Source organism: Hemicordylus capensis, chromosome 1 (assembly GCF_027244095.1).
Source record: "Hemicordylus capensis ecotype Gifberg chromosome 1, rHemCap1.1.pri, whole genome shotgun sequence".
NCBI lineage: Eukaryota > Metazoa > Chordata > Lepidosauria > Squamata > Cordylidae > Hemicordylus > Hemicordylus capensis.
The window spans coordinates 437,467,436-437,493,327 of record NC_069657.1 but is presented as its reverse complement, the minus strand read 5'-3'; the positions used below and the strand labels follow the sequence as shown (position 1 = coordinate 437,493,327).

Here is a 25,892-nt window from a genome sequence, read left to right as displayed (position 1 = left end):
GCCAGGAGTGCTTTTTATCAGCTTTGGCTGATACATCAGCTATGTCCATTAGGGGTGTGCACCGGACCGCGGAGCTGCGGTCCGGTACTGGGGTGGGGGGTTCCATTCGGGGGGGGCTTTACTCACCCCTCCCCCACTTTTCAGCTTTGGCGCCATAATTACCTAAAAAAATGCGCCTGCAGAATCGCTCGCCGCCCGCTCCTATGGCTCCCATGGCTCCTGCTTGTTTCAAAAACCGGGCGGCAGGATACTTCCCTGCCGCCCCCGAAGCCCCCTCAAGCCATTTTAGCTCTTTAAATCTCGCCCCGGACCGAGTCCTATAGCGCTCAGGCGGGCAGCGGGGAGATGTCCATCCATCCGCCCGCCCCCTTCCCTGCCTTCTGCGAAGTGCAGGGAGCCTTCTGCGATGGCAGGGATAGGGGCAGAAGGCAGGGAAGGGGGCGGGCGGACAGATGGACATCTCCCCGCCGCCCGCCTGAGCGCTATAGGACTCGGTCCGGGGCGAGATTTAAAGAGCTAAAATGGCTTGAGGGGGCTTCAGGGGCGGCAGGGAAGTATCCTGCCGCCCGGTTTTTGAAACAAGCAGGAGCCATGGGAGCCATAGGAGCGGGCGGCGAGTGATTCTGCAGCCGCATTCTTTTAGGTAATTATGGCGCCAAAGCTGAAAAGCGGGGGAGGGGTGAGTAAAGCCCCCCCCGCCCTGAATGGAACCCCCCACCCTAACCCTCCCGAACCAAAACCACCCCTTGTCCGGACCGGTTCGGAGGCCAGTAGAATGGCCTCCAAACCGGTCCGTGCACACTACTAATGTCCATTTCTAGAGGTAAATGACTTAAAACAGTGGTACATATACTAGTAACCTCCAGGCTTGACTACTGTAATGCACTCTATGTGGGGCTGCCTTTGTAAATAGTCTGGAAACTACAATTGGTACAGAATGCAGCAGCCAGATTGGTCTCTGGGACAACACGAAGCGACCACAAAATACCAGTTCTAAAAGAACTGCACTGGCTGCCGATATGTTTCCAGGTGAAATACAAAGTGTTGATTATAAAGCCCTTAACGGCTTGGGTCCAGGCTATTTGAGAGAGTGCCTCCTTTGTCATAATCCCTGCCACCTGTTACGATCTTCTGGAGAGGTCCGGATACAGTTGCCACCGGCTCGTTTGGTGATGACTCAGGACCGGGCTTTCTCTGTGGCTGCCCCCAGGGCTTGGGAATAAGCTCCTGCTGAAATAAGAGCATCTCCTTCTCTGTTTGTTTTCAGGAAGAACCTCAAGACTCTCCTGTTCTCTCAGGCTTTTAATTAGAATTAATTTTAATATTTTTTAAAACTTGTTTTAATAATTTTATTATATTGTTTTTATTGTCATGTATTTTAATTTGTGACTTCTAAATGTTTAAATTTTGTACACCGCCTAGAGATATGCATATCGGGCGGTATAAAAATATGATAGATAAATAAATAATAAAATAAATATTGGTTCAAAGTTGACACACAATCCAATAAACAAAATATATAATTGATTTATTTTCTATATAAACTAGTTCAGTGAAGGCCTATTCACACATTATGTTCAATGCACATGCAACAATCTGTATACAGTATACACACATACAAATCTGTATGCATGTGCAGATAATCACACAATTCAATGCATGTATAGTGGTCTGCCTTCTATCTGTACCCTGCATTTGAGAAGGTCTGTACCCAGGTTCACTTTAAAATGGACACATGTACAATCATTCACAGCATGTATAAACACCTGCATGCACATATGACATAATGTCTCGATAGGGATGGAGTTCTCCTTGCATCTGGAGCTGCTGTGGTTCCTGAAAGGGTGAACTGAAATACTCCATAGTCAACATCCCATGCTGCAGAATGCCAGCATTATGATCCCACCAGGTCTACGTGAAAGGCAGCCCTGGTAGTGTTGCAGAGATGGGAAATTGTGCAGTTTCCTAAAAGAGTGCATGAGCACGTGTGCCGTCCTACTTCCATGGGCAACTTCCTGCCTCTGCAACGCTACTGTCAGTGGTGCTCTTACCCCTGGACTTCAAGGCCGAAGTCCAGGGCCTCCACACCCCCTGGGAGCCCCCAAATCCTCCTTATTCTGTCCTGGATAGTGTGGTCTCTGCTGGCCCGCCCTGCACCAGGCAGCCAAGTGTGATTATGACCTGTGCTGGGTGTTTTAGAGACAGAGGGGGAAGTGGGGAGAGAAATATGTGGGGTGGGAATATGTTGAGTGTTGAAATGTTTCTGCTAATGCATTTGCATGAATATACCTGTTTTATATTCTTTCATTCTTGTGAGTTCAGTTGCTGTTTGTGCCATCAAGAACCCACATTTTAGAAATACTGTGTTTGTCACAGTGTGTGTGTAATACTTAACTTGCAGCGGGGAAGCGGCTGCTCCAAAGGCCTTTAGGTCCAGGCTCCCAAATTACCCAAGTGCACCTCTGGGTGGGGTAACTAAAATCCTATTGCCTTCCTCCAGCTACCTACATTGGTGGCACCCAAGTACAATCCTCCACTCTTCAGCAAGCTGCCACAGTGGTATGACAAACAAGTCACATGGCTCCAGTGTTTCATTAATGGAGGACTAGCTTCTGCCACTGAGCACCACTGGATGGAAGAAGAGGACCCTATATCCTTGCTGGAGAGTGTTCAGGTGCATCAGAACCATGCAACAGGGGGTGGGGTGTCCCTGAACTGCCAGCTTCCAGGAGCCACCAAGGCACCCCACCCCACCCCACCCCTGCACCCAGCCTGCAATGGATGTGCAGCTCCTCACCCTCTCCCAGCCGGTCAGCACTTTGTTCACCAGCTCCATGCAAGCAAGAGGAAAGAATCACCCAGCTGGCAAACATCATGACAGCCAGCTGAGAGCGGGCGAGGGGTCACGTGTCTGTCTCTTCCAATTGGCTGGCACTTTGTTCATCAGTGTAGTGCTTCTTTTCTCTCACTTGCTGGAGCCTTAGTGAGCCAACAGCTGGTGAACAAAGAGCTGGCTGCCTGGGAGTGGACGAGGAGCCACACATCTGTGCCCTGGTGTCGGCCACACCTCCTCCGTCAGCATGCTTCTGATGTGAGCACTCTGACGCAAAGGGCATGGCGGGCATGCAGTGGGGGCACCCTCTCCCAGTGCTGCTAGTAAACTCCTTGTGCCCCTGAGGGTGTTGTAAGGTGGCAGGAGGGATGGGCAGAATTGGAGGTTGCAGGGATGTCACTATAATTGAGCGGTTGAGTTCAAAGAACCCGGACCCCCCAGCTCCTGAGGGCCCTCAAGCTCTTGAGGGGCCCCCAGCTTGACCCCTCCCTATTTTCTTCATTATCTCTCTCACTCCAAGGGCCGCTGAGGAGAGGGGCAAACACCGGCCCCCTCTCCCTGAGTTACGCCCCTGAGAGGTTGGTTTTCAGGTCCCCTGTGTAGCAGCATTCAGCAGCAGGTGCTTTTCCCTTGCCAGCAAACCACTGCGTGTACCATTCCCCCATTTGACACCATCTTGCTTTCATAAGCATAGAATACATCAAACAATTAGCCTACTTGGTAATATGGGGAGGGGGGTCATATTAGGAGTTATGGAATAAATGCAACATTTCGCAAGCAAATTTGAGTGAGGAGCATTCTATCTATCTATCTATCTATCTATCTATCTATCTATCTATCTATCTATCTAATTTGTACACCACTCCAAACTTTCGTCTCTGGGCGGTTAACAATAGCATAAAACAAGTTAAAAACACATACAAAAACTTTAAACTATTTAACAATTTAAAATAAACCAGAGATTAAAACCTAACAAATTTCAAAAAGCTGAGAAAGCTTGGGCGAAAAGATGGGTTTTCAGGTGTTTTTTAAAAATTGCCAGAGATGGGGAGGATCATATCTCAGCAGGGAGCGCATTCCACAATCTCAGGGCAGTGACCGAGAAGGCCCATCTCTGTGTAGCCACCAAACGAGTTGGCAGTAACTGGAGACGGACCTCCTCAGATGACCTCAATGGGCGGTGGGGCTCATAACAAAGAAGACGCTCTCTTAGGTACCCAGGGCCTAAGCTGTTTAGGGCTTTGTAAGTTATAACTAGCACTGTGTATTTTGCCTGGAAACCTATTGGCAGCCAGTGTAGCTCCATCAACAGAGGAGTAATGTGGTCTCTCCGAGATGACCCAGAGACCAACCTGGCTGCCACATTCTGAACCAACTGCAGTTTCCGGACTATGTACAAAGGCAGCCCCACGTAGAGCACACTACAGAAGTCAAGTCTGGAGGTTACCAACAAATGTACCACTGTACATACCTTGAGAATTTCTCCCCACCCCACCCCACCCCACCCCATCCAAACCTAGCAGCTGTAGAAATTCAGACAATTATCAGACAATTGTATTCTGGCACTTCTTGTTCTTTTCTTTTCCTCTGAGTCACAGCTAATTGTAACCATTTATTTCTTCTCTTTTTAGGTTGATTTCAAATACTGGCATCCAATTTTTACCTGATGTCAACAAGGTATACTCTTTCCTGAAGGTTGTGCTGTAAGTTTTTCCCCCTGGGATCTACTTATTTTTTTGTCTTTTGATGATATTTCTGAGGTGAAAGAAGAATGGGGAAGGGAAATTATTTTAAAACTGAAATCATGCATTCTAGAGCTAAAACAAATCTTTGGATGAACATCTTATCCAAATTTTCAATCTTAAAAGTTACACAAAAATAATTATGAAATACATTTTTAAAATTTCAGAGTCCAAATTTGTCTTTTAAGTTTATGATTTCTGGAGCTTGGGTTGGATTTTAATTTTGGCTGCACACATGTGTATTTGGTCACCTTTTGGCATAAGACTTGATTTACAGGCAAAAGGAGAAAGTGTTTGTACTTCAGGTATCAAATTCCCTGCTCTCAGATATTTGTACGGAAATATACTTATGGAATATTTCGGGTCCTTGTTTTGGGGTGAAAAAAAGGATTATTTTCTATCAGTTGCTAAGATCTCCAAAATTCTACAAGCTAAAATGATTCCACTGCAGAACATATATGATAAGAATTTGAAAGGGTGGTGCTTAAAATGGGGGGGGGGGAAAAAAAACCAAAACAAAACACCCAAAACCCAATTCAAGTAGTTTGGCCCCCATTTCATGTCTGGACAAGCCACCTTTGTGCAGAACCTTACCCAAAATGGGGCTTGCACTACCCAACTGAGGCTGAAGGATATCCTCCAACACTATCCTCCTCTCTAGGGGCAGTCCAAGCTATTGTCACGCTTGGGGTTAGGAACAAAAATGCTGCCTTGGCCAACACCCCTAGTGGAGTGTGGGCCAACCCTTGCAAGCTTTGGAAAGTGCATGGGGGGGCAAGCTGGAGGGCAGATTGCTAGCAGCCTCCTCTTCCCTCTCTGTGCTTCTTGTGAGCGTTGCAAGGAGTGTGAGGAGAGGCACTCCTTGCAAAGTTTGCATGGCTCCGTTCGGTTCCGAAGAGCTGTTCCAATGGGGATGGCAAGGGGCATCATGCCTCCCTGCTGGTGCCCCAGTAATCTGCCGCCTGAGGCAACCCCTTCACTTTGCCTCATGAAAGGGTCACCCCTGCTGGTCTCCCTGACAGTTTTGGGGGACCATGGAGGAGTTAATTGGTGGTAATCGGCTCCCTGTGATACAGGGCTGTAATATGATTAATGAAACTATAGTTAATAAGAGCAAGTTTCCTGCGGGCAGAGAAGGGAAAACTATTTCCAGGGGAACCATTCCCTGACTTTTTCTGGGTGTACTTTCAGTTCAGTAAAGCTTTTGTTGCAGACCTAGATTTTGCTGAATTACTCTCTTCACAATCTAAACAAGGCCAAGCCTCACAAGGCTTCTCCTTGGTTGGAAAGGTGAGGCATCATTTCCTAGAACAAACACCATGATCCCCATCTGGAAGTGACATCATTCACAGCCAAGGAGAAGCCTTGAAGGATTACTTCTGTCTGAAAGAGGGTGTTCTTCCACCTGTTACCCATTACCAGTTGCAGGGGAGTAAAACCACCTGGAGATTTCTATATCAGGTGGTATAGAAATTCAATAAACAAACAAACAAACTCCTGCCTGTGGCTTCCAGCGGCATCTGGTGGGCCACTGTGTGAAACAGGATGCTGGACTAGATGGGCCTTGGGCCTGATCCAGCAGGGCTGTTCTTATGTTCTTACCCATCTTCAGAGTGATGCTTTTTTGGCTGAGGGAGCATGTGAGGGAACTGATACGGAAGTAGGCGCAACAGGAAAATAGTAATTGAGCTTTTCAAGTGCTCCTATTGAATACTCAAAAAACCCTTGAGGTACTTTGAGCATTCAGTGGTGACACTCAAAAAGCCCAGTAAATTTGGGAGGCAAGCCACATCCCTTCTTGAACTCTGTGCATCCCCCCCCCCCCCAGCAACTCCAGTGCTCTCAAATTGCTCCCTTGAAAGGTGTAAAATTTAAGGTGTAAATTTCCACAATAATCCACCTGAAGCAGCTGTGGACAACACTGTGGGCAATATTGAAGCAAAGAACAACAGTTGTCTCAGAACAGACCTGAATAAATATTTTACTAATAAGGCCATTGAGGTTGAGGAAGATTCTCATGTGTGCATCACCTTGATGATCAAATGCACAAGAGGAAATCATCCTTATCCAACAAGCCAATTTGCTTGGGATAATGCAACTGCATGCTGAAGACTTTATGTTCCTGTGTTTAAGAGCATCCCGAATGCCCCAACTCACTGCACCATCACTCTGACCATCTGTTCATGGGTGAAGAGGCAGAATTTGTAAATGCTACTCTTCTTCTGGATCTCTGGCTCAGGGCAGAAGATTTTATTGTGAATCTCAAAATATGGGTCAGGGGCGGCATTCGTATGTAATGGGAAACCAGAGTTGAAGGGCCTGAGGTTGAATTTCTAGTACTTCCAAACACGTGCAATCATGATTTAGACACAAAAGCAACCTGACTCCAATTTGAAGCTCAGTTTTTGGTGAGTCTCGCCGCTCCTACCTGAGAATCCTGTTATATCCGAATGCTGACCCGAGTCCCATTGAGCTCTAACCAGATTTGAGTGAGGAAGCTCCTCCATCACTCAGGCTGTGATTGGCTGCCGGGGCAGTCCTTCATTCCAGAAGGAAGCCCACGCAGTCAGTACCCCCTCCTCTCTGCAGTGCTCCTGGCTGCAGTTGGGGTCCTGATGGTTGCATCTGAATGCTGACAAGTAACCATGCAGGGGTGGGGAGCGGAACCATGAGTCCATTGGACCCATGGTGCCATGTTACATGTGAATATGGCCAGAGAGAGAGGTATGTGTGTATGCGTGCATGTGCATGTGTATTATTTTATTTACTTATTTTTACATTTATATCCTGCTTTTCTTCTGAAGAGCCCAGAGCAGTGTATGTGGTGATGTTTATCCTCAAAACAACCATTTGTGGTAAGCTTAGGCTAAGAGATAGGTGGTTGGTCCAGAGTCACCCACTGAATTTGATGGCTGAACAGGGATTTGAACTTGGTCTCCCCGGGCCTTGTCCAACACTCTTAACTACTATATATATATATCCTACTTTTCCCAAAGTAGTCCAAAGACAGCTGAAAAACCAATATAGATGCAAGAATGCAAACACAAAAACTGAAGCAATAAAACATTATTTGAAACAGCAGCACTAAAAACAATCCAATCCCCCACTCAGTTGGAACTAAATTATTAAAAGCCTTCCAGAATAAAAAATATATTTACAGCCCACCTAAAAAGGGCAGGGAAAGGGGCCAGAGAAAACTGCTTGCGGAGGGCATTCTAAAGTTGCAGCCCTTCTGCTGTCTCTTGCGGCCACGAAGCAAACGCCTGTCAGAGGGCAACCTCTCTCATGCTAGTCTGATTAAAGTTCCAGGTTCTGCTTGCCATTTAGAAAAAGTTTATTAATGTAGGAGCCGCTTGGCTAGTGGGGGTGGATCAGGGCCAGCCGGGCTGACCACCAGGGAGTTGGAGATAGAATGGGGGTTGGGGATTGGAGCCTGGTTCACCAGGGATAATTGGGAGACCTTCCAGGAAGGGGAGGGAGGGAGCATGTTGGAAGGAATGGTGGGGGCTTAAGGATGGCAAGGCCTGTACAGAGACATTTAAGGGATGTGGTGCTGCTGTGCTGATGCACTCCAGGAAGAATGCAGGTCCTCTGGAGAAAGGCTGGACAAATTGACCATGAGTTGAAGAAGGACTAGGGCAACTTGACCCCCTTCCCAGCATTCTTAGGCACAGGGGAGTGAGAGACGGACAGTTTAGAGGGGGAGGAACCATCCTTTTTTTTTAATAGAGCCAAAAAGGAATAAAGTTGTTCCATTCTTCTTTGGAGATCTCCCCCCGCCCTGCCCCCGCACAAATCTGGGGAAACTGATTATGGCTCCAGGACCGGAAGGCAATAATAAAGCTAAATAGATTAGCATTTTTAAAAAAAATTAAAGATATGCTGTACTCTTGATTTAAAGTCAATAACGTGATTTTGCAGACGGAGAAAGCACAGCCTCGAGATCCTGAGCTTGGTATGGTTCCATATAAGAAACTAAACGGAAGCCCTTTAATGTCTGGGTCTAGCATCCAAGAGGGATAATTTTATCCAATATGTACCTCCTCACTTCTTAGCCCTTTTCAGACATTATGAAAAGTGGGGACACTGTACTTGTGTAGAGCTTCCCTTAGAGTGCAATCTGAAGCCCCCACCAACCCCACCCTGCACTGATGTGCTCAGAAGCTCTGCCCCGCCACACGTGCTTACAGTGTTTGTCTGCAGAGCAAGGGCGGAGCCACCATTGGGTGAATGGGTTCAAAGAACCCGGGCCGCCACAATCAGGGGCCGCAAGCGCCGTCCCAGCCATGCCCCCCACGTCTGACGTCAGATGCAGGGGCATTATTTTGGTCTCAGATGGGGCCATGCGACCCTGTTTGGAGCCAAAATCAGCCCGCGCTGTGTTGGAAACATGGCTGGAGTGACTCTTCCTGCCTTAAAGGTCCTGGTCTCATTGCCAATGCAGCGGGGCCAATCGATCTTCCTCCCAAACAGGGCCGCGCGACTCTGTTTAGGAGAGAGATCAGCCCGAGCTGCATTGGCAGTGTGACTGGAACGGCTCTCCCTGCCTTTAAGGCAGGGGGAGTCACTCCAGCCCACACTGCCCAACACAGTCGCGCGGCCCCGCCCTTTTGTCAGATGTCAGATGCGGCCCCGCCCTTTTGTCAAATGTCAGATGCGGCCCCGCCCTTTTGTCAGATGTCAGATGCGGGGGCATGGCTACATGTCTGATGTCAGATGCAGGGGCGTGGCTACATGTCTGACATCAGGTGCGGGGGCAGGGGCAGGGGGTGCAGCGGCTGTACACAGGCCGCCGCCAGGCTCGCTCCACTCCTGCTGCAGAGGCAAGTGCTGGACTTGTGGACAGATTGTTCCTGTGATTGGAAAGCCAGCATTTCTCTGGCCTTTCACTCACAGGAAGAACCACGGAGAGCAGGGAGGTGGGGCTTCTGCAGCAGCGCTCTTACCCCTGGACTTTGGGGCCGAAGTCCAGGGCCTCCCCACCCCCTGGGGGCCCCCAAATCCTCTTTAGTCTATCCTGGGTGGTGTGGTTGCCACTGGCTGGCCCACACTGTGTCAGGTGGCTGAGTGTGAGTATGACCTGTGCCAGGTCCTTTATAGATAGAGCGGGGAGTGGGGAGAGAAATATGTGGGATGGGAATATGTTAAATTGCGTGTTGAAATGTTTCTGCTAATGCATATTTGCATGAATATACCTGTTTTATATTCTTACATTTTTGTGACTTCAATTGATGTTTGTGCCCTCAAGAACCTTCATATTAAAAATAATGTGTGTGTCATGGTGTGTAGGGAGAGGGGATGATGCTTAATGTGCAGCGGGGGGCGGGGCTTCCAGGGGGGGGGCTCCAAAGGCCTTTAGGTCCAGGCTCCAAAATTACCTAAATGTACCCCTGGGCTTCTGAGCACAACAGTGTGGGGGTAGAGCTTCAGAGCACACTCATGGGGAGAGTATGTATGCAAGTACAGCGTGCCCACATTTTATAAAGCTGGAACAAGATTAAAGCTCTGAAAGCTTACTACCGGTTCTGTCATCTGTTAGGTTAGTGGTCACTGCAGAGCCTTCTCTGGGGTGGCTCTCTCAGTCTGTGGAATCAGCTATTTTCAGGTTTTGTCTATATGAGGCATCTTGGCCCTTTAAACAGGCCTTAATTACTTGCATGTGAGCCAGTATCATTGATTCCAATACATGTCCATTTATTTGATTTGATCATTCCGGTGTTGTATTCTGTTTTGATTATATTTTTATGTTGTATTAACTTTGGCCCTCTCCTTGAAAATCCTGCATTGAAAGGCACGGTAAAAAATGGTGAAGAACAGAAAGGGTTGCTTCAATCAAACGACCAATCAATGTATTTGTTTATCCATAGCCATAACATAAATATTTGATTCAAAAACTGGATAGCGAAAACAATATTTTAAAAAATCACAGGACAGTCAGAAATACAAAGATTGACTCAGAATAATTCAGTACAGGATTATATCAGCTGAGCTTGCCATGTACTTTGATGGCTGAAACTAAAAAACTGATTATTTTTCTTGTAACATGGGGCCTGGTGGGTATCTAGTATTTTTCTTGATTCATCTCTGATGCACTCTAGGCCAACAATGCACTGCCAAGAAGAATTTTTTAAAAAACTTTTCTTTTTATCACAGAGATATCCAAGACAACATACATATACGCAAAATTGAAAGGAATTCTTTCCTGGGCCTCAGTTCCGACCGTGTTGACATGTAAGTATTCTCTGGTCCATTCAACTTTAGTGTCTCAGTGTGGATTGCACAAGGTGCACCATTCACTTTAAACAATAGTTTAAACAGTGAAATAAACAGAGATGATTATGTATTAGTTTTAAAGTGCCTGAGACTCCCGAGTGTTTCCTTACAATTAAAAAAGTAGAGAAGACTTGCACAAAAGCATACCGTTTAATGAGTAACCTAGACATATGCGTGGTTACAGCCAATATACTATTAAAGTTTGCCTACTTAATGTGATGCTACATATAAGTTATGATGGATTTAGCTTTCCAATCCTGTGAATGTATGATATGGCTGCTGAGGCAAGCTTAATCAAGTGATAACATTTTTTTAAGGAGTTACTACTACTACTACAAATATTTATATATCGCTCTTCAACCAAATGTTCTCAGTGGTTTAAACAGAAAAATAAATAATACATAAATAAGATGGATCCCTGTCCCCAAAGGGCTCACAATCTAAAAAGAAACATAAGGCAGATACCAGGAACAGCCACTGGAGGGTTGCTGTGCTGGGGCTGGATAGGGCTAGATGCCCTCCCCCTGCTAAATATGAGAAATCACCACTTTAAAAGGAGTCTCTTGGCTCAGTTAGCAGGAGTCAGTTAGCTGCCTTCAATCATTGCTGCATCGAGCCTCAGAACTGTCTGATCCGGTTGCTCCTGCTGTCCCTCAGGATTTCTACTAGCTTTCGCAGACCTTCTGTTTCCCCAGATCTGCTGGCTTACATAAAACATGTGGATTCCCATGTAATTTTGTCAGGGGCGGCCCTTTCACAAGGCAAGGTGTGGCAATTGCCTCAGGTGGCAGATTACTGGAGTAACAGCATAGTGGCAAGATGCCCTGCACAGTTGCCATCCAAGAAGCTCATTAGGACCGATCTGGCCCTTGCATACTTTGCAGGGGGCATCTCTCTTCACACTTTGCAAGAAGCACAAGGAGGGAAGAGGAGGCTGTTGGCCACCTTTCCCTCTCCGTGCCCCCCTGTACTGAACAAGGTTTGAAAGTGCATTGGTTTTGAAAGGAGCTGGTCCGTACTAGGGGCATGGGGAAAGGCAGCATTTTGTGCCTCTCTACAAGCCACCTACTGGTGCAGCGAAGTAATGACTAGCAAGCCAGAGGTTGCCAGTTCGAATCCCCGCTGGTATATTTCCCAGACTATGGGAAACACCTATATCAGGCAGCAGCGATATAGGAAGATGCTGAAAGGCATCATCTCAGACTGCGCGGGAGGAGGCAATGGTAAACCCCTCCTGTATTCTACCAAAGAAAATAGTGATGTGCACGAACAGGCCATGTTCAACAGGCCTGCAAACCGATTCGCAAGTGGCCCAGTCCGGCGGTCCGACGCCGGTCGGTGGGTGGCTCTTTAAGGGCAGTGGGGTTGTACTTATCCCTCCCGCCACTTTTTTCCCTCCGGCACTCCATTTTTCAGTGAAATTTTCGGGGCGGCAGTGTTCCTCCGTGCCGCCCTGCCCCCTTGTTGACCGGTAAAAGCGGAAGTAACTTCCGCACATGCGCCCGCCACTGCCACGCACACCTGCTGCACACGTCACATGTTGCATGCGCATGCTGCACGGCACATGCGCACGCAGCAGCAACAGGTGCATGCGCAGAAGTTACAATTCTGGTTACCACATCTAAAAAAGGCATTGTAGAACTGGAAAAAGTGCAGAAGAGGGCAACCAAGATGATCAGGGGCCCAGAGCACCTTTCTTATGAGGCTTGGCTACAACACCTGGGGTTTTTTAGTTTAGAAAAAAGATGACTGTGGGGAGACATGATAGAGGCCTATAAAATCATGCATGGTGTGGAGAACGTTGATAGAAAGACATTTTTCTCCCTCTCGCATAACACTAGAACCAGGGGTCATCCCATGAAACTGATTGCCAGGAAATCTAGGACCAACAAACAGAAGTACTTTTTCACACAATGCATACTCAGCTTGTTGAATTCTCTGCCACAGGATGTGGTGACAGCCAAGAACCTGGATGGATTTAAGAGGGGTTTGGGTAACTTCATGGAGAAGAGGTCTATCAACGGCTACTAGTTGGAGGGCTATAGGCCACCTCCAGCCTCAAAGGCAGGATGCCTCTGAGTACCAGTTGCAGGGGAGTAACAGCAGGAGAGAGGGCATGCCCTCAACTCCTGCTTGTGGCTTCTGGCAGCATCTAGTGGACCACTGTGCGAAACAGGATCCTGGACTATATGGGCCTTGGGCCTGATCCAGCAGGGCTGTTCTTATTTCTTAAAATCCATGGCACATGTTGCTTCTGCCAGACAGAACAAAGAACAGAGAGAAGGATGTGGGGGGGCTGAATCTCTGAGAGGTGATTGCTGTCAGACAGAGGCACTTAACTGTCGTTAGGGGTGAGTCTGCCTTCGAGCATAAGACTTCGGCAGCAAAACCAGTTATCATTGGAGTACCGTTGAGGAAGTCACCTTTAGTGTCACAGAGCGGAAATGCTTGACTAACAAACAGAAGGTTGCCAGTTTGAATGCCCACTGGTACTATATCAGGCAGCAGTGATACAGGAAGATGCTGAAAGGCATCCTCTCATATTGTGCGGGAGGAGGCAGTGGTGAACCCCTCCTGTATTCTACCAAAGAAATCCACAGGGCTCTGTGGGGGCCAGGAGTTGAAATCGACTTGACTGCACACTTTACCTTTACCTTTACCATTCGGAAACCTCAGGTTCCAATTGGAGTTTGTCGGGGCAAACCCCAAAAGCTGGGACCTTGAGAGCCAGAGACACACCAGGGGCCAAGCTGGGTAAACAACAGGAGCCAGAAGGTTTTGACAGGAACCAAGAAACAGGAACAATAAGTAATAAGGAGCCAGAGGATATCCAGCAAGTAATAAGGAGTCCAAGGCAAGACAAGGCAAGGGTCACACTGATCAGACAGGAAAGATACTGAGATAACTGTATCAGAACAAGGGAACCTTAATACTGAGGCAAGGGCGGCTTCAGACAGGTGGCGTCTTATACAGTTCCTGTCTGCAGGGGAGCCAAAAACAGACCTCACTCTCCACATCTCTTAGAGCATTCTGGGTTTGTTTTTCCATGCGAATTTGCCTCCCTACTTCAACCACGATTCAGTTTGGCCCAACAAACCAAACTTTGGAACCACCGTTTGCAGTGGGTTCGTTTGCCTTAACGGCTGTTGAATTCACCATCGCGTTGCATCCGACCCGGCCCTGGTGGTTTATTCTCAGCTTGTTGCAAGAAGCGTGGCACAGAGCAGCCAAGAAACAGCTGGGGATTGGGCGAATGGCAGAGGGAGGGGCCCCAAAACCCACTGACAAGCAAAAGAAGCCGTGCTGCTGCTAAGCGTCTACAGAGGGAAATTCTCTGCTTGTTTTAGGAAGCTTAGTTAGACGCTTCCATGGCTCCACATTGCGCCAGCAAGAGCCCAGTGTGTACACTGCACACAGATTGTGCACGCATTCAACACAACATGTCTTTCAGCTCAGCCTCTTTGCCTGCAGCATTTGTAGTCTCAGTTTCCACTTGGCCTGCATGCTGCTCCTTTTTTAATGCCTTCCTTCTTTCCAAGCCCGTGCTGTTTACCCAGCATTTCCCTTATACAGTTTCCTTGGACAACTTTCCAACCGATTAGGTTTCACGGACATGAAAACAGGCCTTGATGCCCAATAAGCCAGATTGCGGCTCTCCTTATCCAGTTTTAAAATTCATCAAGCTTTCCGTTTCTTTCTCTCCCCCTCTCTCTCTCTCTGTTTTAAAGCATCGCGACATGGAGCAAATTTCAAAATTAATGATGCCCAGAGTAGTCTCTCTTTGCATTTGCCAAGTCAATCCCACATCATTCAAGTGGTGCTCTAAAGGACAGCAGGACTTCTGCATATTTCCAGTCAACTGCAGGCATTCTATTACTCAGACAAGCAACGGGTAGGGAGGATGCTAATCTGGTATACTTGTGCATAATGTTAATATATCGTTACAAGCTACTTTACAGGGCTGTGTGAAGCCTTCTCATTGTGCAGGAGCAATCATGCTTCTTAATGAACCAGCGTGCATCCTTGAGTCTCTCTCTCTCTCTCTCATTCTCTCTCTCATGGGATAGGCATATCTGATTAGGCCCAAACAGATGCAGGCCCTCCATTATAATCGTGACGAGAGGGGACATCATTCGTTTTTGTCATGATGGAGCTGGTCTTGTGGTAGCAAGCATGACTTGTCCCCTTAGCTAAGCAGGATCCACCCTGGTTGCATATGAAGGGGAGACTACATGTGTGAGCAATGTAAGATATTCCTCTTAGGGGATAGAGCCGCTCTGGGAAGAGCAGAAGGTTCCAAGTTCCCTCCCTGGCTTCTCCAAGATAGGGCTGAGAGAGATTCCTGCCTGCTAGGGGTGTGCACGGAACTGTCTGTCCCGGTTCGGTTCGAGGCCGGAGTCGCTTCAAATGGAACCGGGCCAGTTCAGTCCGGCCCCCATCGAACCCACCCACCCCGTCTGCGAAATTTTTATTTATTTATTTTAAACTTAAAAGAAGTACCTGTAGCCTCTTCAGGGGGCTTGCTGTAGCCGTGTGTGTGTGGGGGGGTGTGCCTGAGTGGGTTCCCTCTCCCCCCACAGGCCTTCCTCATCACCACTGTGGCCAGGTAAGCAAAGCCTTTTTGGCCCTTTCGGGCCTCCTTACAAGTTAGCGGCCGCCATTTTGGCGGCCCCCGCACATGCACAGATGAGCATTTGCGCATGCACGGCAGCTGCAAAAATGGCGGCTGCTCGCTTGTATGGAGGCCTGAAATGGCCAAAAAGGCTTTGCTTACCCGGCTGCAGCAGTGATGAGGAAGGCCAGCAGGGGGAGAGGGAACCCGCGCAGAAACACACACACACCCGCGGCTACAGCAAGCCCCCTGAAGGTGCTACAGGTACTTCTTTTACTTTTTTAAAAAAAATTTAAGTTCGCGAAGCTGCCAGACCGGACCTGGCGGTCCGGTTCCAGTCCTACACAATCTGGGGGGTGGTTCGATTCGATCACAAACCCACGAACCCCCGGACCGAACTGTCGGACTGCAGACCACCAGACCGGTTCCGCACATCCCTACTGCCTGCAACCTTGGAGAAGGCGCTGCCAGTCTGTGAAGACAATACTGAGCTAGATAGACCAATGGTCTGACTCAGTAGATGGCAGCTTCCTATGTTCCTGTGTTCACAAGCCTCATTTGCAGACTGTAAATTCCTTTCAGGGATCCAAATCCAAGTCCTAACTTAAAAGCGTGCCATTTTCATTCTTCCTGACCTCCTGCCAAATCATGCTATATTCCTCTGGCGCAGATATAATCTATGTGGCATGGCTGGTGGCTCCCCATGGCTGCACTGGCACGTGTGCAAAACAGGCACTCCCCAGGTTACGAGCATCATAGAAACATCAGAAATCAACCTTATACCTAGCTCTGTATTGTCTATATGGATTGTTAGTGACTTTCCAGCGTTTCAGGCAGGAGTGTCTTCCCGTCCTATCTAGAATATAGGAAGCTGCTGTCTACAGAGTCAAGCCATGGATCCATCTAGCTTAGTATTGTCTGTACTGACTGGCAGTGCCTCTCCAAGGTTTCAGGCCGGAGTCTTGCCCAGCCCTGACTGTAGATGCCAGGGAGTGAAGTTGGGACCTTCTGCATGCAAGCAGATGCTTTACCACTGGGCTACAGCCCCATCCCCTAAAGGAAATATCTTACATCAGACAACACACACAAGTCGCCACCCATCCAAATGCAAACAGGAGCAGTCCGTGCTTAGTAAAGGGAACAATCCGTTCTTGCTACCGCAAGACCAGTTCTCCTCCCGCAAAAGACTCGTGAAGTTGGAGGGGGAATATAGGAAGCTGCCTTCTGCCGAGTCAGACCGTTGGTCCATGTAGCTCAGTATTGTTTACACTGGCTGGCAGCGGCTCAAGGCTTCAGCGAGAAACATCTCCCAGCCCTAGCTGGAGAAACCAGGGAGTGAATCTGGGATGTTCTGCATGTAACACAGTTGCTCTTTTCCAATGTAGGGTACTATGGCCCCCTTCCCTAAGTGGAATAAGTGGAATGTCCCCCTCCCCTAATGCTCACATGTAGTACCCCATCCAAATGCAAACCAAGGCAGACCCTGATTAGCAACAGAGACAATTCATGCTCAGTACCCCAAGACCAACTCCCCTTCCCCATCCCATCAGCCTTTTGGGTGATGGCATCCAGGTGATGGAACTCTTGGGAGGCATGATCACCCAATGCCTTTATTGTCATGTCCCATGTACCAAGCAAAGACTATCCTGTTCACTGAAGGTTTTAATGGTATTTGAGGTCCCCTTTTACTTGACTTTTGGCTGCTGTAATTAATGTTTTGATTATTTTTCTGCTTTTGTGCTTGTTGTGCCATTTTCTGCTTTTTAAACATTTCATTCAATTTATTTTGCATGCTGTCTTGTAGGCCTTTTAAGTCAAAGGGTGGAACGCAAGTCTTTTAAATACATATAAAAATGCATGTTGAAATAAGAGCCTCCCCATCTCTGGCAACTTTTAAAAAGGCACTGAAGACACATTTATTCACCCAGGCTTTGAATTAGATTTATAGTTTTTAAAATTTTTGAATACTGGGTTTAAAATGTTTTTAATGTTTTAAATGATTTTAATTGCAAACCGCCCAGAGACACAAGTTTTGGGCGGTGTAGAAATATTTTAAATACATACATACATACAGCGAATAATCTTGGAGGGTGCAGCTTGCCTTCTAGAGGCCATGGCTACTAAGGCTATGCCTCAGAACCTACTTGCCACCAAGGCATTCAGTGTTCAGATGATACTCAGCTCTCGCAGTACTCTGAAGAGATTTGAAGTGGCATGCAAAACCCAAGGCCTCGCTCATGGTAAAAGGAGGCAAGTTATCAGAGTACCACACAGCAGAGGTTGCCACAATCTCAGTTGTGTGACCAGTGTGATGTGGGGAATGGTTAGGGAGATTTGTCTTTTGCTCTGGCCCCGTCTGGAAACCCCTGTCAGGAAGTTGTTGACTGCTGAATGACTTGCCCATCTGAATTCTCCTCAAAGCCTGGAGGCTGGGCCTTAGGGAGTCTGTCTCCCCATTGGTTTCCTCTCCTCTGCACCTCCGTTGGCTTCACACAAGTGCCTCTGTCAGGGAGCCTGGCTGTGAAACCATTTCTGGCTGACTTGTCGCCTCCAAAGGCACTAGGCAAGGTTTCCTGGTAAGCTCTGATCAGCTCTGACATGCGTCAAAGATGTGACACCGGAGGGCACGTGCCTTTCACAGTCAAAAGGGTAATCTCTCCAACCATGACCATAATTGATTTCCGTGTCAACCCCAGCACACCCTCTCGGACCTTAGATAAGCGTATCGGTTGAATGGGCAGCTTTCGCTCTGGATTAGAGGCCAAGTGTGGAGGCTTCCTGACAGTTTAATTAAATGATTCATTGTCAACCCATCACTCAGAGCTGCCACTTTGGGTTAAGAGTGGATGAGTCTTGCCGAGTCACAATAGGAGCAGAGGGGAAGGCAAATTATGTGGTAGAAGTGATAAATATAACTGACTGTTGTAGATTGTTTAGGACCAAGTGAGGAGCAGGGGGAGGGAGAGATACATTAACTATCATTGCGCCCTGGGGAGGAACGTTCCAGTGAACTTGGAGATTCCAAGTGCAGAATCCCTGGCATTATTATTTCATGACTGATGTAGCATTTTGAGTGTCCCAAAAAAGTTGTCATTTCATTAGGTGTTCTTCAGCTTCATCCCTCAGTCATCCCATGAGAGCCTTAGTTTGCATTTGGATGGGTGACTGCTGTCTGACTGCTGTCTGCCGTAAATTATCCCTTTGGAGATGGGGTCATAGCTCAGTGGTAGAACATCTGCTTGCGTGTAGCATGTCCCAAGTTCACTCTCTGCCATCTCCAGGTAGGGCTGGGAGAGACTCCTGCCTGAAACCTTGGAGAGCTTCTGCTAGTCAATGGAAACAATACTGAGCTAGACAGCACAATGATCTGACTCAGTATTAGGCAGCTTCCTATGCTCCTAGAAAAGTAAGGACTGGTCTACACTTGCAGAAGTATGAGTTGATCAAATCTTAAGGTGGTAGAGCAGACTGAACCACTTCAGCCTGCAGGGGAGTGTGTCACATACTGAATGTTATTTTTATATTTTAAAGAACCTCTCTACAAATTAAAATAACCCTTCAATATCAGGGAGAGGTTGTGGCCTGGCCTGTTCCCTGCTGTGTTCATTTCTATTTTCAGGGAGTCTTTTTTAGCCTACTTTCCAGTAAACTTATTTTATTTATTATTTATTTATTATTTATTTTTACATTTATATCCCACTCTTTCTCCAAGGAGCCCAGAGCGGTGTACTACATACTTGAGTTTATTCTCACAACAACCCTGTGAAGTAGGTTAGGCTGAGAGAGAAGTGACTGGCCCAGAGTCACCCAGCTAGTATCATGGATGAATGGGGATTTGAACTCGGGTCTCCCCGGTCCTAGTCCAACACTGGCATTCTGTGTGTGTGTCCGTGTGTTCATCCATGTGTGTGTCCCGCCCTATCAACTTCACAACGTCTGGACCAATATGAATCAAATTGCATAGGGACACATAGGGACACCTCAGCAGCATAGTTTGTGATGATATAATCCACACTGATTCAAGATGGCGGACACATAAGCTTCTGAAGCACAAGTGGGCTAAGTTGTGAACCGCTTAACCAATTTGAACCAAATCTGCTATAGATGTAGGGACACATAGGGATACCTCAGTGGCATAGTTTGAAATGATGTCATCCACCCCAATCCAAGATGGCAGATGCGCAAATTTTTGAGGCACAAGTGGGCTAACTTGTGAACCACTTAACCGATTTGGACCAAATTTGCTGCAGCTATAGGGACACATAGGGACACCTCAATGGCATAATTTGTGATGATGTCATCTACCACAATCCAAGATGGCAGATGCATGAATGTTTGAGGCACAAGTGGACTAACTTGTGGACTGTCTAACTGATTTGAACCAAATTAGGTACAGTTGTAGTGAGTGACACACAGGGACACCTCAGTGGTGTAGTTTGTGGTGATATTGTCGACCCTGATTCAAGATGATGGAACGATAAACTTTTGAAGCACAAGTTAACTAACTTGTGAACTGCTTAACCGATTTGAACCAAATTTGCTACAGCTGTAGAGACACATAGGGACACTTCAATGGCCTAGATTGTGATTATGTCATCCACCCCAGTTCAAGATGGCAAACACATAAACGTTTGAGTTGCAAATGCACTAACTTGTGGACAGACTAACCAATTTGAGCCAAATTTGCTACAGCTGTATGGACACATAGAGATGCCCCAATGGTGTAGTTTGTGATCATGTCATCCACCTCAAGTGCACTAACTTGAGGACTGTCTAACCGATTTGAACCAAATTTGATACAGAGTGACACACAGGGACACCTTAATGGTGTAATTTGTAATGATGTCATCCACCCCAATCCAAGATGGCAGACGCATGAACACTTGAGGTGCAAGAGATCTAACTTGTGGGCTTCAATCTGAACCAAATATAGTCCAGTTGCAGAGACAGTGAAAGGAAAGTAAGCTGATTCGTTCTTACTAGAACAACTTGTTTTTTTAATGGGAAGCATTAAAAAATGTAATCCCTGCTTTTGATCTGAAGTTGTTAAATGCATTCTATAACCTAATTCCCACTTCATCCTCTTGCACATGTCGGTCAGGTCACACCTGTTGGGGTTTTTTGCCATGTACGTTGTCTCAGTTCTTTGTGTGGGGCTTGCTTGTCTATGTTTGTGAGAATATATCTATGTACTGGCTTGGAGGTGGAGTCACAGTTTGTTTGCCTGCTCCTCACTTGCTGTTCTGAATTCAAACTGAGAGATTCTCCCTCTCTCTGTATAAAAGACTGTTAGTCCATTTATTGTTATCATAGCCTATATCTTAGTTAGTAACAAATCTCAAACTCTTGTTTCTCAGTTGCTTCCTGTACAATTACTTAAGATAATTAATTTCTCTCCAATAACACCTGAGACTATGATGTTGGAACTTAGAATGTCCAGCGGGGTATGGGATATCTAGAGAGGCCATGGACTAAGTGGGGAGTTAAATAAACCTGAGACACACATTTCTTACAAAACTAAAATTTGGCACAGTGCCAAAATTTGGCTTCTTGCATGTCAAATATGATCAGATATCACTTGAAAAAATCAAACAGGAGAGAGATGCTTCTAGGAAAACTTAAATATGAATTCTGGTTGAAGAATTTTAAAGCAATAGTGTTAACTTGACAGACAAAATATTTTTATTCCTTTTCAAAACAAAACAAAACAAAACAACTCCAACAGTTTCTAAAATGCTGAAAACAAATTTGTAAAGTATAATTCTTGCAAATCAATTGAAATTAAAAGCATTTGCCCTGCATTTCAACTCTAGTATTAATCTCAGACACATGAAGCAGCTACAGTCTGAAAGGATAGAATGCAACAACCTTGCCGAAGAGAAGCAGGCCTGGGTCTGAGCAGTCCCTGGCTGGGAGAATGCCTGGGGTCCTTGTGTAGCCCCCCTAAAGTGCCATTGGGGTATAAATGTAATTAATATCTTAACAGAGTCCAACCATTGGTTCATCTAGCTCAGTATTCTTTGTTTTGGTGAGGAGCAGCTCTCTTGCAGGCATCTTTCCTAGACTGGCTACATAGGATAGTTTAACTGGCAATTGACTTTCAGCATGCAAAGCTTCTGCTGTACCACAGAGCTATGGCCCTTCCCGCAAGAGAGATAAGCCCTATTCATATTATATTCAACAGTCATACAATTGGCGTACAGTGTACACAGGTTCAGATCTGTAGCAGGTATATTTATTCACAAGTTATGTTGAACACAGGTACAGCAGTACACTTCCTATTTGTAGCCTAAATTTCAGGTGGCTTCTACCCAGGTTCACTTTTAAATGAACGCAGGTACAGTCATTCACACAAAAACATGCACTAGGGATGTACATTGAATGTTTCTATTCAAATCAAATTCAAATCAAATTTCAAAAAAACCATTTCAAAATCAAATCGAATTCAGAAATTTGTTTTGAATTCAAATTGAATTTGAACCTGTTATGTTGCCTTTTTAACCAATCAGGGAGTTGAATGATTTTTAAAAGGTGCCAAATGGCCCTTAAATCGAATTTGAATCAAATTTTTGGAAATTTGATTCTAATTTGAATCTAATTGCCCTTTTGAGGGGTGATTCGATTTGAATTCTAAAATCATCCAGATTCAAGTTGAATAGATTCAAATTTGAATCGATTTGCACATCCCTAATATGTACATGTTTACAGACATCTTGATGTAGGTGCAACATAATGAGCCTGTTCTCACAAGAGGGGATTAACCCAGGAATCTGTGGTCTGGGGCACCAGGACTCCTCCCAACCCAACAGTTCCAAACCTGGGTAGCCCAGATCTTCGACTCAGGTTAAAAGTGAGGTAGGACAAAAATAGAGCCCCTCTTTGGTTTTGGTAGTCTGTGCTGCCATGATGTTTTAAAGTGCTCCTTGGAGCCAGCGGCCATATTTATTTATTCTTTCGCTCGTTCATTCGTTCATTCGATTTCTATACCACCCTTCCAAAAATGGCTCAGGGCAGTTTATACAGAGAAATAACAAATAAATCAGATGGATCCCTGTCCCCAAAGGGCTCACAATCTAAAAAGAAACATGAGATAGACACCAGGAACAGTCACTGGGTAAAGGACATATCAGATATTAAAATGATAAGAACAGGGACTACACTTGATCTTAGCCATAAGCCCCGTGCTAACTTGGCAAAGAGGCACCTTTTTAACGTGGTGATTCTCTTTATTTAGCAGGAGGAGAGTAACTGGTCCTGTCCACTCCCAGCACAGTACCCCCAGTCACTGTTGCTGGTGTCTATCTTATGTTTCTTATGAGCCCTTCGGGGACAGGGTTCCACCTTATTTGTTTATTTGTTTCTCCTTGTAAACCACCCTGAGCCATTTTTGGAAGGGCGGTATAGAAATTGAATGAATGAAAAACATGAATAAGGCCGAGAGGCGGCCTTATATTTACCATAGAGTTTTGTGGAAAGGAGGGCCAGGCAGAGTGGAGCTGCTGCAATACTGAGGGCTACGTCTCCAATTCTTGTGCAATGTGGGGGGGGGTACCTGGAGGCCCCAGCTCCTGATATCAACTATGGAGAATGCCGCTGTGGCGTTTGTGTGGGCGCATGAGGTGAGAGCTAAAAAGTGGCAGAAAGGTAGGATCCTGCCTTCCCTCCAGCCCCCCATGTGAAAGAGCCCAGTGTCTGAATAGGACTTGCCTAAGGCCACTTGGTAAGTTGAGGGCCAAGGCAAGACTTGAATGGAGGAACTCCTGGTTCACATCTCACACTTGTTGCCACTGTGCTATACCAGCCTGTATCTTCACGTGCCCAGGGCCAGCATTCTAGTCATGGAAATATCAAGTCCATCATCGAAATGGCAAGCAAGGGAGTGGACAGTCAGTGAAAGTGGAAGGTGACGGCTAGAATCTTTGCTCTCCTCTCTTGCCAGATGCACAGCAAAACAATTTCTGCCCTTGGAGCCATATATGGACCAATGGGATTTGAGTTTCAGTCTCTAAGGCTTGGTGGAAGAGGAGCTCGTTGCTACATGTCTCTGGACCAGGCCTTGACCTCATCCCTATGAACAGGATCATGCCACTTGAGGCTCCCACGTATCAAACAAGACAGCTGCTAGGATGGGTGTTCTCAATGCATTTAGATAGGAATCTTCATCAAGGGCATATTATTCAGTGCTACCACAGATATTTATATACCATTTCTCAACTAAGTCCTCAAAGCAATTTACGCAGGAAAAAACCATGAAATAAATAAAGACGTTTCCCTATCCCCAGAGGGCTCACAATCTAAAAAGAAACAAAGTGGACACCAGCAACAACTGCTGGAAAGATTGCTGTGCTGGGGCTGGATAGGAACAATTCTCTTCAAGTTTAAGAGAAACTTTAAAAGGTGTCTCTTTCCTTGGTTAGCAGGGGGTCTTCAATTCCTTTATAAAACAGGCCATACATTGCTAACAAAATGACATTGCTAATAAACTACATTCTAACAAAGTTTGTAAGTGTTTGCTAGAGGTTGATGCAGTGTAGTTTTTTTGAGCTGTGGAATAAAGGAATTAAATAATCCCTTGGTAAAGCTTCATATTGAAATGCTTTGGGAACACCAGTCTTGCTATCTATCCCCTCCATGCATTTGTTATCAATGCCCAGCTGTCCTTAAGCCTCTTTTTATTCTTCTAACTGCCCCCATACATGTATCCCTGGTACCCTCCACTGAAAAGTGGTCACCAATGCCACAGTTTTAAACATAACGTGTGTGTATATGCTTAGGCAGAAAGTTTTTTAAAAATTGTGACATTTATAACCCACCCTTCCTCCAGGGAGCTCAGGATGATCTACATGGTATGCCCCCATTTTATCCTAACGATAACTCTGTGAGTTAGGTTAGGATGAGAGAGAGTGAATGGCCCAGGATCATCAAGGGAGCGTCATGGCTAAATTGGGCTTTGATCCTAATTCTTCCCAGTCCTAGTGTAACCTCCCCACTATAATTTGAGAAGGTGAGGGAAGGTGATTGGTCAGGATCCCACCAGCCCCACCCTCCATCCAAGCTGACTGTCAGTAAGCTCAAAGGCACAACCTTCAGTCCTTTTGTGCATATGTGTTTGTCTTTTCAGTTAGCAAGGCCAGTTGGTATCCCTCAGGGTCAGGATTTGTTTGTTTGTTTGTTTATTAGATTCATATACCGCCCTTCCAAAATGTTCACCGCATGATAAACACAATTAAAACAAATTAACAATTAAAATCAAACTATTTTGGCCCCCATTTTCCAGAAATTGTCATGGGATGTGATGACTTCACAAGTTTTCTAGAGGCTTTTCCTGGATTTCTGATCAGTCTAGAGTAAGAGAGTGTTGCAAGTTGAGGGAAGGCACCTTGAGGTGCAGGGCCTATCTCTGGAGATCTAGTGTGGGAAGTCTTAGGCTAGCCACTATAATGCAGCCTAATATAGTTTCAAAGTGGATTTTGGCAAGGCAAACCACGGGTCGCTCTCAGCTCGAAATCATAGCTTCATGAATTCGGACGTAATGGAGTTCCAACCTCTGCCCTGTTTAACCCCCGTTTCATGTTATGTCTGAATTCAGCCCTTGAGTAAATGGCTGGTCTCTGGAAATCTGATGTGGTATTGCAGATGTACTATTTTTGTAGGAGTGCTTGCTATTTGACTCCCCTTATGTTCTGATTGCATATTCATAAATAAAGCAAATATTACAAAGATGTTATCAACTTCTGGTGCTTTCTTATCCGAAAGAAATCAAAGCTGCCCCTGGAAGTTCTCACTATTTGGGAAAATGGGGAGTGCAGAATAGAAGTCCCCCATTGTGATGAAACATTATGAAGGCCATTGAAGCTGGGCATGATGGGGAACACAATTCAACAATATCTGAGGACCCAAGTTTGAGAACTCTTGCTTTATTAGCTTATCTCTTAAAAGGGTTAATCTAACTTTGAAGAAGATAAATTTTCTATTCTCACTTAATATAGTCATTTCCTCTGATTTATCACAGAGATCTCTGTTATGATTTGTTCGTTCTCTCATTTTATTGCAGAAAATAGCACATATTGAATTTCTCTCGACAGTACCTAGGGAAATACAATGCATTCTGAATTCATATAATTGTTTCAGAGACTGTGTGCCTTTCTACAGGAGTGTCATATGTTGAGATTTTTAAAAACATGTTGCAATTTTAACACAACCTTGCTTTAAAAAAAAAAAACCAACCAAAAATAATTTTCTTGCAGAAGACTGAATAAAAATGGAATTCGGGAGATTGAAAACCACGCCTTCAATGGGACCATCTTGTCTGAGCTGTAATTATTCTTTATTTAATTCTTTAGTGATTTGGATGATGTTCTGTGGGAAATAATTTAGTGCAGCAAAAACATTCATTTCAAATTTAAATACTCTTTGCCCATATTTCCCTTAT

General features: G+C 45.9%; 1 protein-coding gene and 1 pseudogene across 4 annotated transcripts in view; one reads left to right on the top strand and one right to left on the bottom strand.

Annotated features, from left to right (window-relative positions):
• The window catches only part of FSHR (follicle stimulating hormone receptor), a 147,063-nt gene that overhangs the window by 89,538 nt on the left and 31,633 nt on the right, over positions 1-25,892 (top strand). For all 4 annotated transcript variants that reach the window (XR_008305832.1, XM_053244239.1, XM_053244248.1 and 1 more), the window contains exons 5-7: positions 4,465-4,536; positions 10,729-10,806; positions 25,708-25,776. Coding sequence is in view for 3 of the 4 variants with exons in the window: in XM_053244239.1 (XP_053100214.1) it covers positions 4,465-4,536; positions 10,729-10,806; positions 25,708-25,776 (219 nt within the window). In the remaining variant the exon portion in view is untranslated. The remainder of the gene's footprint in view (positions 1-4,464; positions 4,537-10,728; positions 10,807-25,707; positions 25,777-25,892) is intronic.
• On the bottom strand, positions 22,521-22,662 carry LOC128341427 (uncharacterized; annotated as a pseudogene).